The sequence below is a fragment of the Oncorhynchus kisutch genome, linkage group LG2 (genome assembly GCF_002021735.2).
Source record: "Oncorhynchus kisutch isolate 150728-3 linkage group LG2, Okis_V2, whole genome shotgun sequence".
Lineage (NCBI taxonomy): Eukaryota > Metazoa > Chordata > Actinopteri > Salmoniformes > Salmonidae > Oncorhynchus > Oncorhynchus kisutch.
In genome coordinates, this window is record NC_034175.2 from 5,268,174 (window position 1) to 5,286,477 (window position 18,304).

At 39.9% G+C, this 18,304-nt stretch overlaps 1 protein-coding gene across 1 annotated transcript in view; it reads left to right on the top strand.

The window, feature by feature from the left end:
• Nucleotides 1–18,277, top strand: part of LOC109886787 (protein kinase C beta type) — a 77,974-nt gene extending 59,697 nt beyond the window's left edge. The window contains exon 10 of the mRNA XM_031785595.1: nt 18,105–18,277. Within this exon, the coding sequence (XP_031641455.1) occupies nt 18,105–18,254 (150 nt within the window). The 3' untranslated portion in view covers nt 18,255–18,277. The remainder of the gene's footprint in view (nt 1–18,104) is intronic.
• Nucleotides 18,278–18,304: the final 27 nt, after the last annotated feature.

An 18,304-nucleotide genomic window follows, 5' to 3' on the forward strand; every position in this document is an offset into this window, starting at 1 on the left:
TAGACACACTGTAATAAACAAAACACACCTGCCTGTAGACACACTGTAATAAACATAACACACCTGTCTGTTGACACACTGTAATAAACATAACACACCTGTCTGTTGACACACTGTAATAAACATAACACACCTGCCTGTAGACACACTGTAATAAACAAAACACACCTGCCTGTAGACACACTGTAATAAACATAACACACCTGTCTGTAGACACACTGTAATAAACATAACACACCTGTCTGTAGACACACTGTAATAAACATAACACACCTGCCTGTTGACACACTGTAATAAACACTGTAATAAACATAACACACCTGTCTGTTGACACACTGTAATAAACATAACACACCTGTCTGTTGACACACTGTAAAAAACATAACACACCTGCCTGTAGACATACTGTAATAAACATAACACACCTGCCTGTTGACACACTATAATAAACACTGTAATAAACATAACACACCTGCCTGTTGACACACTGTAATAAACACTGTAATAAACATAACACACCTGTCTGTTGACACACTGTAATAAACATGACACACCTACCTGTAGACACACATAATAAACATAACACACCTGCCTGTAGACACACTGTAATAAACAAAACACACCTGCCTGTAGACACACTGTAATAAACATAACACACCTGTCTGTTGACACACTGTAATAAACATAACACACCTGCCTGTAGACACACTGTAATATACAAAACACACCTGCCTGTAGACACACTGTAATAAACACAACACACCTGTCTGTAGACACACTGTAATAAACATAACACACCTGTCTGTAGACACACTGTAATAAACATAACACACCTGCCTGTTGACACACTGTAATAAACACTGTAATAAACATAACACACCTGTCTGTTGACACACTGTAATAAACATAACACACCTGTCTGTTGACACAGTGTAAAAAACATAACACACCTGCCTGTAGACACACTGTAATAAACATAACACACCTGCCTGTTGACACACTATAATAAACACTGTAATAAACATAACACACCTGCCTGTAGACACACTGTAATAAACATAACACACCTGCCTGTTGACACACTATAATAAACACTGTAATAAACATAACACACCTGCCTGTAGACACACTGTAATAAACAAAACACACCTGCCTGTAGACACACTGTAATAAACATAACACACCTGTCTGTTGACACACTGTAATAAACATAACACACCTGTCTGTTGACACACTGTAATAAACATAACACACCTGCCTGTAGACACACTGTAATAAACAAAACACACCTGCCTGTAGACACACTGTAATAAACATAACACACCTGTCTGTAGACACACTGTAATAAACATAACACACCTGTCTGTAGACACACTGTAATAAACATAACACACCTGCCTGTTGACACACTGTAATAAACACTGTAATAAACATAACACACCTGTCTGTTGACACACTGTAATAAACATAACACACCTGTCTGTTGACACACTGTAAAAAACATAACACACCTGCCTGTAGACATACTGTAATAAACATAACACACCTGCCTGTTGACACACTATAATAAACACTGTAATAAACATAACACACCTGCCTGTTGACACACTGTAATAAACACTGTAATAAACATAACACACCTGTCTGTTGACACACTGTAATAAACATGACACACCTACCTGTAGACACACATAATAAACATAACACACCTGCCTGTAGACACACTGTAATAAACAAAACACACCTGCCTGTAGACACACTGTAATAAACATAACACACCTGTCTGTTGACACACTGTAATAAACATAACACACCTGCCTGTAGACACACTGTAATATACAAAACACACCTGCCTGTAGACACACTGTAATAAACACAACACACCTGTCTGTAGACACACTGTAATAAACATAACACACCTGTCTGTAGACACACTGTAATAAACATAACACACCTGCCTGTTGACACACTGTAATAAACACTGTAATAAACATAACACACCTGTCTGTTGACACACTGTAATAAACATAACACACCTGTCTGTTGACACACTGTAAAAAACATAACACACCTGCCTGTAGACACACTGTAATAAACATAACACACCTGCCTGTTGACACACTATAATAAACACTGTAATAAACATAACACACCTGCCTGATGACACACTGTAATAAACACTGTAATAAACATAACACACCTGTCTGTTGACACACTGTAATAAACAAAACACACCTGTCTGTTGACACAATGTAATAAACATAACACACCTGTCTGTAGACACACTGTAATAAACATAACACACCTGCCTGTTGACACACTGTAATAATCACTGTAATAAACATAACACACCTGTCTGTTGACACACTGTAATAAACATAACACACCTGTCTGTTGACACAGTGTAAAAAACATAACACACCTGCCTGTAGACACACTGTAATAAACATAACACACCTGCCTGTTGACACACTATAATAAACACTGTAATAAACATAACACACCTGTCTGTTGACACACTGTAATAAACATAACACACCTGTGTGTAGACACACTGTAATAAACATAACACACCTGTCTGTTGACACACTGTAATAAACATAACACACCTGTCTGTTGACACACTGTAAAAAACATAACACACCTGCCTGTAGACACACTGTAATAAACATAACACACCTGCCTGTTGACAAACTATAATAAACACTGTAATAAACATAACACACCTGCCTGATGACACACTGTAATAAACACTGTAATAAACATAACACACCTGTCTGTTGACACACTGTAATAAACAAAAAACACCTGTCTGTTGACACAATGTAATAAACATAACACACCTGTCTGTAGACACACTGTAATAAACATAACACACCTGCCTGTTGACACACTGTAATAAACACTGTAATAAACATAACACACCTGTCTGTTGACACACTGTAATAAACATAACACACCTGTCTGTTGACACAGTGTAAAAAACATAACACACCTGCCTGTAGACACACTGTAATAAACATAACACACCTGCCTGTTGACACACTATAATAAACACTGTAATAAACATAACACACCTGTCTGTTGACACACTGTAATAAACATAACACACCTGTGTGTAGACACACTGTAATAAACATAACACACCTGTCTGTTGACACACTGTGATAAACATAACACACCTGTCTGTTGACACACTGTTATAAACATAACACACCTGCCTGGAGACACACTGTAATAAACATAACACACCTGTCTGTTGACACACTGTAATAAACAAAACACACCTGTCTGTTGACACAATGTAATAAACATAACACACCTGTCTGTAGACACACTGTAATAAACATAACACACCTGCCTGTTGACACACTGTAATAAACACTGTAATAAACATAACACACCTGTCTGTTGACACACTGTAATAAACATAACACACCTGTCTGTTGACACAGTGTAAAAAACATAACACACCTGCCTGTAGACACACTGTAATAAACATAACACACCTGCCTGTTGACACACTATAATAAACACTGTAATAAACATAACACACCTGTCTGTTGACACACTGTAATAAAGATAACACACCTGTGTGTAGACACACTGTAATAAACATAACACACCTGTCTGTTGACACACTGTGATAAACATAACACACCTGTCTGTTGACACACTGTTATAAACATAACACACCTGCCTGGAGACACACTGTAATAAACATAACACACCTGTCTGTTGACACACTGTAATAAACATTTTTTTTTATTTTTTTTTATTTCACCTTTATTTAACCAGGTAGGCTAGTTGAGAACAAGTTCTCATTTGCAACTGCGACCTGGCCAAGATAAAGCATAGCAGTGTGAGCATACAACAAAGAGTTACACATGGAGTAAACAATTAACAAGTCAATAACACAGTAGAAAACGAAGGGGGGGTCTATATACAATGTGTGCAAAAGGCATGAGGAGGTAGGCAAATAATTACAATTTTGCAGATTAACACTGGAGTGATAAAAGATCAGATGGTCATGTACAGGTAGAGATATTGGTGTGCAGAAGAGCAGAAAAGTAAATAAATAAAAACAGTACGGGGATGAGGTAGGTGAAAAGGGTGGGCTATTTACCAATAGACTATGTACAGCTGCAGCGATCGGTTAGCTGCTCAGATAGCTGATGTTTGAAGTTGGTGAGGGAGATAAAAGTCTCCAACTTCAGCGATTTTTGCAATTCGTTCCAGTCACAGGCAGCAGAGTACTGGAACGAAAGGCGGCCAAATGAGGTGTTGGCTTTAGGGATGATCAGTGAGATACACCTGCTGGAGCGCGTGCTACGGATGGGTGTTGCCATCGTGACCAGTGAGCTGAGATAAGGCGGAGCTTTACCTAGCATAGACTTGTAGATGACCTGGAGCCAGTGGGTCTGGCGACGAATATGTAGCGAGGGCCAGCCGACTAGAGCATACAAGTCGCAGTGGTGGGTAGTATAAGGTGCTTTAGTGACAAAACGGATGGCACTGTGATAGACTGCATCCAGTTTGCTAAGTAGAGTGTTGGAAGCCATTTTGTAGATGACATCGCCGAAGTCGAGGATCGGTAGGATAGTCAGTTTACTAGGGTAAGCTTGGCGGCTTGAGTGAAGGAGGCTTTGTTGCGGAATAGAAAGCCGACTCTTGATTTGATTTTCGATTGGAGATGTTTGATATGAGTCTGGAAGGAGAGTTTGCAGTCTAGCCAGACACCTAGGTACTTATAGACGTCCACATATTCTAGGTCGGAACCATCCAGGGTGGTGATGCTAGTCGGGCATGCAGGTGCAGGCAGCGACCGGTTGAAAAGCATGCATTTGGTTTTACTAGCGTTTAAGAGCAGTTGGAGGCCACGGAAGGAGTGTTGTATGGCATTGAAGCTTGTTTGGAGGTTAGATAGCACAGTGTCCAAAGACGGGCCGAAAGTATATAGAATGGTGTCGTCTGCGTAGAGGTGGATCAGGGAATCGCCCGCAGCAAGAGCAACATCATTGATATACACAGAGAAAAGAGTCGGCCCGAGAATTGAACCCTGTGGCACCCCCATAGAGACTGCCAGAGGACCGGACAGCATGCCCTCCGATTTGACACACTGAACTCTGTCTGCAAAGTAATTGGTGAACCAGGCAAGGCAGTCATCCGAAAAACCGAGGCTACTGAGTCTGCCGATAAGAATATGGTGATTGACAGAGTCGAATGCCTTGGCAAGGTCGATGAAGACGGCTGCACAGTACTGTCTTTTATCGATGGCGGTTATGATGTCGTTTAGTACCTTGAGTGTGGCTGAGGTGCACCCATGACCGGCTCGGAAACCAGATTGCACAGCGGAGAAGGTACGGTGGGATTCGAGATGGTCAGTGACCTGTTTGTTGACTTGGCTTTCGAAGACCTTAGATAGGCAGGGCAGGATGGATATAGGTCTGTAACAGTTTGGGTCCAGGGTGTCTCCCCCTTTGAAGAGGGGGATGACTGCGGCAGCTTTCCAATCCTTGGGGATCTCGGACGAGATGAAAGAGAGGTTGAACAGGCTGGTAATAGGGGTTGCGACAATGGTGGCAGATAGTTTCAGAAATAGAGGGTCCAGATTGTCAAGCCCAGCTGATTTGTACGGGTCCAGGTTTTGCAGCTCTTTCAGAACATCTGCTATCTGGATTTGGGTAAAGGAGAACCTGGAGAGGCTTGGGCGAGGAGCTGCGGGGGGGGCGGAGCTGTTGGCCGAGGTTGAAGTAGCCATGCGGAAGGCATGGCCAGCCGTTGAGAAATGCTTATTGAAGTTTTCGATAATCATGGATTTATCAGTGGTGACCGTGTTACCTAGCCTCAGTGCAGTGGGCAGCTGGGAGGAGGTGCTCTTGTTCTCCATGGACTTCACAGTGTCCCAGAACTTTTTGGAGTTGGAGCTACAGGATGCAAACTTCTGCCTGAAGAAGCTGGCCTTAGCTTTCCTGACTGACTGCGTGTATTGGTTCCGGACTTCCCTGAACAGTTGCATATCACGGGGACTATTCGATGCTATTGCAGTCCGCCACAGGATGTTTTTGTGCTGGTCGAGGGCAGTCAGGTCTGGGGTGAACCAAGGGCTGTATCTGTTCTTAGTTCTGCATTTTTTGAACGGAGCATGCTTATCTAAAATGGTGAGGAAGTTACTTTTAAAGAATGACCAGGCATCCTCAACTGACGGGATGAGGTCAATGTCCTTCCAGGATACCCGGGCCAGGTCGATTAGAAAGGCCTGCTCACAGAAGTGTTTTAGGGAGCGTTTGACAGTGATGAGGGGTGGTCGTTTGACTGCGGCTCCATAGCGGATACAGGCAATGAGGCAGTGATCGCTGAGATCCTGGTTGAAGACAGCGGAGGTGTATTTGGAGGGCCAGTTGGTCAGGATGACGTCTATGAGGGTGCCCTTGTTTACAGAGTTAGGGTTGTACCTGGTGGGTTCCTTGATGATTTGTGTGAGATTGAGGGCATCTAGCTTAGATTGTAGGACTGGCGGGGTGTTAAGCATATCCCAGTTGACACACTGTAATAAACATAACACACCTGTCTGTTGACACACTGTAATAAACGTAACACACCTGTCTGTTGACACACTGTAATAAACATAACACACCTGCCTGGAGACACACTGTAATAAACATAACACAACAGTCTGTTGACACAATGTAATAAACATAACACACCTGTCTGTTGACACACTGTAATAAATATTACACACCTGTGTGTAGACACACTGTAATAAACAATGTAATAAACATAACACACCTGTCTGTAGACACACTGTAATAAACACTGTCATAAACATAACACACCTGTCTGAAGACACACTGTAATAAACATAACACACCTGTCTGTTGACACACTGTAATAAACACTGTAATAAACATAACACACCTGTCTGTTGACACACTGTAATAAACACTGTAATAAACATAACACACCTGTCTGTAGACACACTGTAATAAACATAACACACCTGTCTGTAGACACACTGTAATAAACATAACACACCTGTCTGTAGACACACTGTAATAAACATAACACACCTGTCTGTAGACACACTGTAATAAACACTGTAATAAACATAACACACCTGTCTGTTGACACACTGTAATAAACATAACACACCTGTCTGTTGACACACTGTAATAAACATAAAACACCTGCCTGTTGACACACTATAATAAACACTGTAATAAACATAACACACCTGCCTGTTGACACACTGTAATAAACACTGTAATAAACATAACACACCTGTCTGTTGACACACTGTAATAAACATAACACACCTGTCTGTTGACACACTGTAAAAAACATAACACACCTGCCTGTAGACCCACTGTAATAAACATAACACACCTGCCTGTTGACAAACTATAATAAACATTGTAATAAACATAACACACCTGTCTGTTGACACACTGTAATAAAAATAACACACCTGTCTGTTGACACACTGTAATAAACATAACACACCTGTCTGTTGACACACTGTAATAAACATAACACACCTGCCTGGAGACACACTGTAATAAACATAACACAACAGTCTGTTGACACAATGTAATAAACATAACACACCTGTCTGTTGACACACTGTAATAAACATAACACACCTGCCTGTTGACACACTGTAATAAACATAACACACCTGTCTGTTGACACACTGTAATAAACATTACACACCTGTCTGTAGACACACTGTAATAAACATTACACACCTGTCTGTAGACACACTGTAATAAACACTGCAATAAACATAACACACCTGTCTGTAGACACACTGTAATAAACACTGTAATAAACAAAACACACCTGTCTGTTGACACACTGTAATAAACATAACACACCTGTCTGTAGACATGCTGTAATAAACATAACACACCTGTCTGTTGACACACTGTAATAAACATTACACACCTGTCTGTAGACACACTGTAATAAACATTACACACATGTCTGTAGACACACTGTAATAAACACTGCAATAAACATAACACACCTGTCTGTAGACACACTGTAATAAACACTGTAATAAACAAAACACACCTGTCTGTTGACACACTGTATTAAACATAACACACCTGTCTGTAGACATGCTGTAATAAACATAACACACCTGTCTGTTGACACACTGTAATACACATAACACACCTGTCTGTAGACACACTGTAATAAACACAACACACCTGTCTGTAGACACACTGTAATAAACATAACACACCTGTCTGTTAACACACTGTAATAAGCATAACACACCTGTCTGTTGACACACTGTAATAAACATAACACACCTGTCTGTTGACACACTGTAATAAACATAACACACCTGCCTGTTGACACACTGTAATAAATGTAACACACCTGTCTGTAGACACACTGTAATAAACACAACACACCTGCCTGTAGACACACTGTAATAAACATAACACACCTGCCTGTTGACACACTGTAAGAAACATAACACACCTGCCTGTTGACACACTGTAATAAACATAACACACCTGCCTGTTGACACACTGTAATAAACATAACACATCTGTCTGTTGACACACTGTATTAAACATAACACACCTGTCTGTTGACACACTGTAATAAACAAAACACACCTGCCTGTAGACACACTGTAATAAACATAACACACCTGTCTGTTGACACACTGTAATAAACATAACACACCTGTCTGTAGACACACTGTAAAAAACATAACACACCTGCCTGTAGACACGCTGTAATAAACATAACACACCTGCCTGTTGACACACTATAATAAACACTGTAATAAACATAACACACCTGTCTGTTGACACACTGTAATAAACATAACACACCTGTGTGTAGACACACTGTAATAAACATAACACACCTGCCTGGAGACACACTGTAATAAACATAACACACCTGTCTGTTGACACACTGTAATAAACATAACACACCTGTCTGTTGACACACTGTAATAAACATAACACACCTGCCTGGAGACACACTGTAATAAACATAACACACCTGTCTGTTGACACACTGTAATAAACATAACACACCTGTCTGTTGACACACTGTAATAAACAAAACACACCTGCCTGTAGACACACTGTAATAAACATAACACACCTGTCTGTAGACACACTGTAATAAACACTGTCATAAACATAACACACCTGTCTGAAGACACACTGTAATAAACATAACACACCTGTCTGTTGACACACTGTAATAAACATTACACACCTGTCTGTAGACACACTGTAATAAACACTGCAATAAACATAACACACCTGTCTGAAGACACACTGTAATAAACATAACACACCTGTCTGTTGACACACTGTAATAAACAAAACACACCTGCCTGTAGACACACTGTAATAAACATAACACACCTGTCTGTAGACACTCTGTAATAAACACTGTCATAAACATAACACACCTGTCTGAAGACACACTGTAATAAACATAACACACCTGTCTGTTGACACACTGTAATAAACATTACACACCTGTCTGTAGACACACTGTAATAAACACTGCAATAAACATAACACACCTGTCTGTAGACACACTGTAATAAACTCTGTAATAAACAAAACACACCTGTCTGTTGACACACTGTAAGAAACATAACACACCTGTCTGTAGACATGCTGTAATAAGCATAACACACCTGTCTGTAGACACACTGTAATAAACACAACACACCTGCCTGTAGACACACTGTAATAAACATAACACACCTGCCTGTTGACACACTGTAAGAAACATAACACACCTGCCTGTTGACACACTGTAATAAACATAACACACCTGCCTGTTGACACACTGTAATAAACATAACACATCTGTCTGTTGACACACTGTAATAAACATAACACACCTGTCTGTTGACACACTGTAATAAACACTGTAATAAACATAACACACCTGTCTGTTGACACACTGTAATAAACATAACACACCTGTCTGTAGACACACTGTAATAAACATAACACACCTGTCTGTAGACACACTGTAATAAACATAACACACCTGTCTGTAGACACACTGTAATAAACATAACACACCTGTCTGTAGACACACTGTAATAAACATAACACACCTGTCTGTTGACAAACTGTAATAAACACTGTAATAAACATAACACACCTGTCTTTTGACACACTGTAATAAACATAACACACCTGTCTGTTGACACACTGTAATAAACATAACACACCTGTCTGTTGACACACTGTAATAAACATAACACACCTGTCTGTTGACACACTGTAATAAACACTGTAATAAACATAACACACCTGTCTGTTGACACACTGTAATAAACACTGTAATAAACATAACACAGCTGTCTGTAGACACACTGTAATAAACATAACACACCTGTCTGTTGACACACTGTAATAAACATAACACACCTGTCTGTAGACACACTGTAATTAACATAACACACCTGTCTGTTAACACACTGTAATAAACATAACACACCTGTCTGTTGACACACTGTAATAAACATAACACACCTGTGTGTAGACACACTGTAATAAACATAACACACCTGTCTGTTGACACACTGTAATAAACATAACACACCTGTCTGTTGACACACTGTAATAAACAGAACACACCTGCCTGGAGACACACTGTAATAAACATAACACACCTGTCTGTTGACACACTGTAATAAACATAACACACCTGTCTGTTGACACACTGTAATAAACATAACACACCTGCCTGGAGACACACTGTAATAAACATAACACACCTGTCTGTTGACACACTGTAATAAACATAACACACCTGCCTGTTGACACACTGTAATAAACAAAACACACCTGCCTGTAGACACACTGTGATAAACATTACACACCTGTCTGTAGACACACTGTAATAAACACTGTCATAAACATAACACACCTGTCTGAAGACACACTGTAATAAACATAACACACCTGTCTGTTGACACACTGTAATAAACAAAACACACCTGCCTGTAGACACACTGTAATAAACATAACACACCTGTCTGTAGACACACTGTAATAAACACTGTCATAAACATTACACACCTGTCTGTTGACACACTGTAATAAACATTACACACCTGTCTGTAGACACACTGTAATAAACACTGCAATAAACATAACACACCTGTCTGTAGACACACTGTAATAAACTCTGTAATAAACAAAACACACCTGTCTGTTGACACACTGTAATACACATAACACACCTGTCTGTAGACATGCTGTAATAAGCATAACACACCTGTATGTAGACACACTGTAATAAACACAACACACCTGCCTGTAGACACACTGTAATAAACATAACACACCTGCCTGTTCACACACTGTAAGAAACATAACACACCTGCCTGTTGACACACTGTAATAAACATAACACACCTGCCTGTTGACACACTGTAATAAACATAACACATCTGTCTGTTGACACACTGTAATAAACATAACACACCTGTCTGTTGACACACTGTAATAAACACTGTAATAAACATAACACACCTGTCTGTTGACACACTGTAATAAACATAACACACCTGTCTGTAGACACACTGTAATAAACACAACACACCTGTCTGTAGACACACTGTAATAAACATAACACACCTGTCTGTAGACACACTGTAATAAACATAACACACCTGTCTGTAGACACACTGTAATAAACATAACACACCTGTCTGTTGACACACTGTAATAAACACTGTAATAAACATAACACACCTGTCTGTAAACACACTGTAATAAACATAACACACCTGTCTGTTGACACACTGTAATAAACATAACACACCTGCCTGTTGACACACTGTAATAAACATAACACATCTGTCTGTTGACACACTGTAATAAACATAACACACCTGTCTGTTGACACACTGTAATAAACACTGTAATAAACATAACACACCTGTCTGTTGACACACTGTAATAAACATAACACACCTGTCTGTAGACACACTGTAATAAACACAACACACCTGTCTGTAGACACACTGTAATAAACATAACACACCTGTCTGTAGACACACTGTAATAAACATAACACACCTGTCTGTAGACACACTGTAATAAACATAACACACCTGTCTGTTGACACACTGTAATAAACACTGTAATAAACATAACACACCTGTCTGTAAACACACTGTAATAAACATAACACACCTGTCTGTTGACACACTGTAATAAACATAACACACCTGTCTGTTGACACACTGTAATAAACACTGTAATAAACATAACACACCTGTCTGTTGACACACTGTAATAAACACTGTAATAAACATAACACAGCTGTCTGTAGACACACTGTAATTAACATAACACACCTGTCTGATAACACACTGTAATAAACATAACACACCTGTCTGTTGACACACTGTAATAAACACAACACACCTGTCTGTAGACACACTGTAATAAACACAACACACCTGCCTGTAGACACACTGTAATAAACATAACACACCTGTCTGTTGACACACTGTAATAAACATAACACACCTGTCTGTAGACACACTGTAATAAACATAACACACCTGTCTGTTAACACACTGTAATAAACATAACACACCTGTCTGTTAACACACTGTAATAAACATAACACACCTGTCTGTTGACACACTGTAATAAACATAACACACCTGTCTGTTGACACACTGTAATAAACATAACACACCTGCCTGTTGACACACTGTAATAAACAAAACACACCTGCCTGTAGACACACTGTAATAAACATTACACACCTGTCTGTAGACACACTGTAATAAACACTGTAATAAACATAACACACCTGTCTGTAGACACACTGTAATAAACACTGTCATAAACATAACACACCTGTCTGAAGACACACTGTAATAAACATAACACACCTGTCTGTTGACACACTGTAATAAACATTACACACCTGTCTGTAGACACACTGTAATAAACACTGCAATAAACATAACACACCTGTCTGTAGACACACTGTAATAAACTCTGTAATAAACAAAACACACCTGTCTGTTGACACACTGTAATAAACATAACACACCTGTCTGTAGACATGCTGTAATAAGCATAACACACCTGTCTGTTGACACACTGTAATACACATAACACACCTGTCTGTAGACACACTGTAATAAACACAACACACCTGTCTGTAGACACACTGTAATAAACATAACACACCTGTCTATTAACACACTGTAATAAACATAACACACCTGTCTGTAGACACACTGTAATAAACACTGCAATAAACATAACACACCTGTCTGTTGACACACTGTAATAAACACTGTAATAAACATAACACACCTGTCTGTTGACACACTGTAATAACATAACACACCTGTCTGTTGACACACTGTAATAAACATAACACACCTGTCTGTTGACACACTGTAATAAACATAACATACCTGTCTGTTGACACACTGTAATAAACATAACACACATGCCTGTAGACACACTGTAATAAACAAAACACACCTGTCTGTTGACACACTGTAATAAACATAACGCACCTGTCTGTTGACACACTGTAATAAACATAACACACCTGTCTGTTGACACACTGTAATAAACACTGTAATAAACATAACACACCTGTCTGTTGACACACTGTAATAAACACTGTAATAAACATAACACACCTGTCTGTAGACACACTGTAATAAACATAACACACCTGTCTGTTGACACACTGTAATAAACATAACACACCTGTCTGTTAACACACTGTAATAAACATAACACACTTGTCTGTTGACACACTGTAATAAACATAACACACCTGTCTGTTTACACACTGTAATAAACATAACACACCTGCCTGTTGACACACTGTAATAAACATAACACACCTGTCTGTAGACACACTGTAATAAACACAACACACCTGCCTGTAGACACACTGTAATTAACATAACACATCTGTCTGTTGACACACTGTAATAAACATAACACACCTGTCTGTTGACACACTGTAATAAACATAACACACCTGTCTGTTGACACACTGTAATAAACATAACACACCTGTCTATTAACACACTGTAATAAACATAACACACCTGTCTGTTGACACACTGTAATAAACATAACACACCTGTCTGTTGACACACTGTAATAAACATAACACACCTGCCTGTTGACACACTGTAATAAACGTAACACACCTGCCTGTTGACACACTGTAAGAAACATAACACACCTGCCTGTTGACACACTGTAATAAACATAACACACCTGCCTGTTGACGCACTGTAATAACATAACACACCTGTCTGTTGACACACTGTAATAAACATAACACACCTGTCTGTTGACACACTGTAATAAACACTGTAATAAACATAACACACCTGTCTGTTGACACACTGTAATAAACATAACACACCTGTCTGTAGACACACTGTAATAAACATAACACACCTGTCTGTAGACACACTGTAATAAACATAACACACCTGTCTGTAGACACACTGTAATAAACATAACACACCTGTCTGTAGACACACTGTAATAAACATAACACACCTGTCTGTTGACACACTGTAATAAACACTGTAATAACATAACACACCTGTCTGTTGACACACTGTAATAACATAACACACCTGTCTGTTGACACACTGTAATAACATAACACACCTGTCTGTTGACACACTGTAATAAACATAACACACCTGTCTGTTGACACACTGTAATAAACATAACACACCTGCCTGTAGACACACTGTAATAAACAAAACACACCTGTCTGTTGACACACTGTAATAAACATAACACACCTGTCTGTTGACATACTGTAATAAACACTGTAATAAACATAACACACCTGTCTGTTGACACACTGTAATAAACACTGTAATAAACATAACACACCTGTCTGTAGACACACTGTAATAAACATAACACACCTGTCTGTTGACACACTGTAATAAACATAACACACCTGTCTGTTGACACACTGTAATAAACATAACACACCTGTCTGTAGACACACTGTAATTAACATAACACACCTGTCTGTTAACACACTGTAATAAACATAACACACCTGTCTGTTGACACACTGTAATAAACATAACACACCTGTCTGTTTACACACTGTAATAAACATAACACACCTGCCTGTTGACACACTGTAATAAACATAACACACCTGTCTGTAGACACACTGTAATAAACACAACACACCTGCCTGTAGACACACTGTAATAAACATAACACACCTGTCTGTTGACACACTGTAATAAACATAACACACCTGTCTGTTAACACACTGTAATAAACATAACACGCCTGTCTGTTGACACACTGTAATGAACATAACACACCTGGTGTTAACACATTGTAATAAACATAACACACCTGCCTGTTGACACACTGTAATAAACATAACACACCTGTCTGTTAACACACTGTACTAAACATAACACACCTGCCTGTTGACACACTGTAATAAACATAACACACCTGTCTGTTGACACACTGTAATAAACATAACACACCTGGTGTTAACACATTGTAATAAACATAACACACCTGTCTGTTGACACACTGTAATAAACATAACACACCTGTCTGTTGACACACTGTAATAAACATAACACGCCTGTCTGTTGACACACTGTAATAAACATAACACACCTGCCTGATGATGCAACACAATCAAAGTACAGGTATGACAGATAGTGTCACTGCCCAGTGTTGTCCCTTGGGTCTAACTGAGTTTAAATTAAAACTCCATCACTGTCATGCCAGCCATTCTATTAGATACTGTATAGACCAGAAACCATGAGGACCACACACACATTATTAGCATCATCAACATTGTTCTAGCTGTCTTTCAGATATGACTCTCAGTGGTCACCCACCCTGGCTAAACTCTCAACCTGGCACCTCACAATATCATGGCCCCCAAATCATCCCCTGCTGCCAGTTGGCTCTTCAACCCTTCTCCCCTGGGTCGTTGATCCTGGTATTGAATACAAGATGGTTCGTTAGGCTACTTTACACACGCACACACAGACAGACACACACACACTCCAGTCTATAATGTACTATTTGAAGGGACATTTGGAACTCCTTTCTTTTTCTGTTCATAACTGGCAGATAGTCTACAGAGGAATAAACGCTTATGCAAGAAAAATAGATATGACCTAAAGAAAGAAGAGACAGAGAGAGAGGGGGGGAAAGGGAGAGAGAGAGGGGGAGAAAGGGAGAGAGAGATGGGGAGAAAGGGAGAGAGAGATGGGGAGAAAAGGAGAGAGAGGGGGGGAGAAAGGGAGAGAGAGGGGGGGAGAGAGGGGGGGGGGGGAGAGAGAGATGGGGAGAAAGGGAGAGAGGGGGGGGAGAGAGATAGAGAAAGGGAGAGGGAGAGAGAGATATAGAGAGGGGGGTGGAGAGAGAGAGAGAGAGAGAGAGAGAGAGAGAGAGAGAGAGAGAGAGAGAGCGCTGTAATACCTTGAACAATTAAAAAGCCTTGGCGAATTAGAATTTCAGAGACAGTGAGACGGAGAGAAAGAAAGAAACAGCAGGAGTGTGATTTCATGGAATGAGGAACATATATTGTGGATGTAACATTTGAAAATACTGTAAATGGTTTAGTGATGAAAGACGTTCTTGTGCATAGTTTGTCTGGTCACTTTCGGTGGATGATTTCAGCTGTGTGTGCAGAGATGTGTCTGAAGCATTGGATTTGCTTGGCTATGTAACGTTTTCATGTAACGTTTTCACACGAAGCCAGTCTTTCTGTGTGTCAGTCTGTCTTTCAGATAGTCAGTCTGTCTTTCTGTGTGTCAGTCTGTCTTTCAGATAGTCAGTCTGTCTTTCTGTGTGTCAGTCCGTCTTTCTGATAGTCAATCAGTCTTTCTGATAGTCAATCAGTCTTTCTGATAGTCAGTCTGTCTTTCAGATAGACAGTCTGTCTTTCAGGTAGTCAGTCTGTCTTTCAGGTAGTCTTTCTGTGTGTCCGTCTGTCTTTCAGATAGTCAGTCTGTCTTTCTGTGTGTCTGTCTGTCTTTCTGATAGTCAATCAGTGTTTCTGATAGTCAGTCTGTCTTTCTTTGTGTCAGTCTGTCTTTGTGTGTCAGTCTGTCTGACACCCTCCCTCCCCCTCTACCCTCTTTACCACAATACCCTCCTGGCAGTTTGCAGCAAAGTCCTTAAAGTGCATTCACTACATGTAGTCATTATGTCTGTCAATCAATCATATAGAATAAACACTGTTCAGTCAATGAACAGCCAGGGACATGTCAGTGCTTTGAACTATCAGGTCTTGAATCAACTTGTTTTGGTCAATGAACCTCAAGTTTAACACATTTAGGTGTTTCACCCTTTAATCATATTGGTCTTAGTTGACCCAGATCTGTGTTTAAATGAACCAATGAAATAATTAGCTTGCTTCCCTTAACAAGGTCATTAGTCCTGGAGGAGAGGTTATTTGAGAACAGATTGCTTTTTCATTTTGACTGGAGGGGAATTACATAATGTGTATGTGTGTGTGCATGGGTGGGAGCGCGTGCCTACACGTGCGTACGTTTGTGTGTGCGCCCATCCATGAGTGTGTGTTTTGCATGTTTACAGTTGTCATATGGTACAATGTCCCATAATTGTGTGTGTGTGTGTGTGTGTGTGTGTGTGTGTGTGTGTGTGTGTGTGTGTGTGTGTGGTGTGTGTGTGTGTGTTGTGTGTGTGTGTGTGTGTGTGTGTGTGTGTGTGTGTGTGTGTGTGTGTGTGTGTGTGTGTTGTGTGTGTGTGTTGTGTGTGTGTGTGTGTGTGTGTGTGTGTGTGTGTGTGTGTGTGTGTGTGTGTGTGTGTGTGGTGTGTGTGTGTGTGTGTGTGTGTGTGTGTGTGTGTGTGGGTACATCATTAGGAGAATACCAGGGCAGTGGTACTAGTGATCATGTTTGTGTTGTCTTGTCTGTTTGCTCCCTCAGGTCAAACAATAATTAGTTGGACTATTGACTAAAAGGTCCATTCATTTACCTCAAGAACCAATGTGTGTGTGTTTTCGTTTCCCTAGTAACAGCGTCATTATTTTCCATCACCCAGGACCGTCTCTACTATGTGATGGAGTATGTCAACGGAGGAGACCTCATGTTTCACATCCAGATAGTTGGCAAGTTCAAAGAGCCTCACGCAGCGTATGTATACAACCTACTTCCCTATCTCTCCATCCATCGTGCCATCTGGTTTTATTAGTCAAGCAGATTAACATACATATCACAGTCACCTCCACCATCCATCCCCTC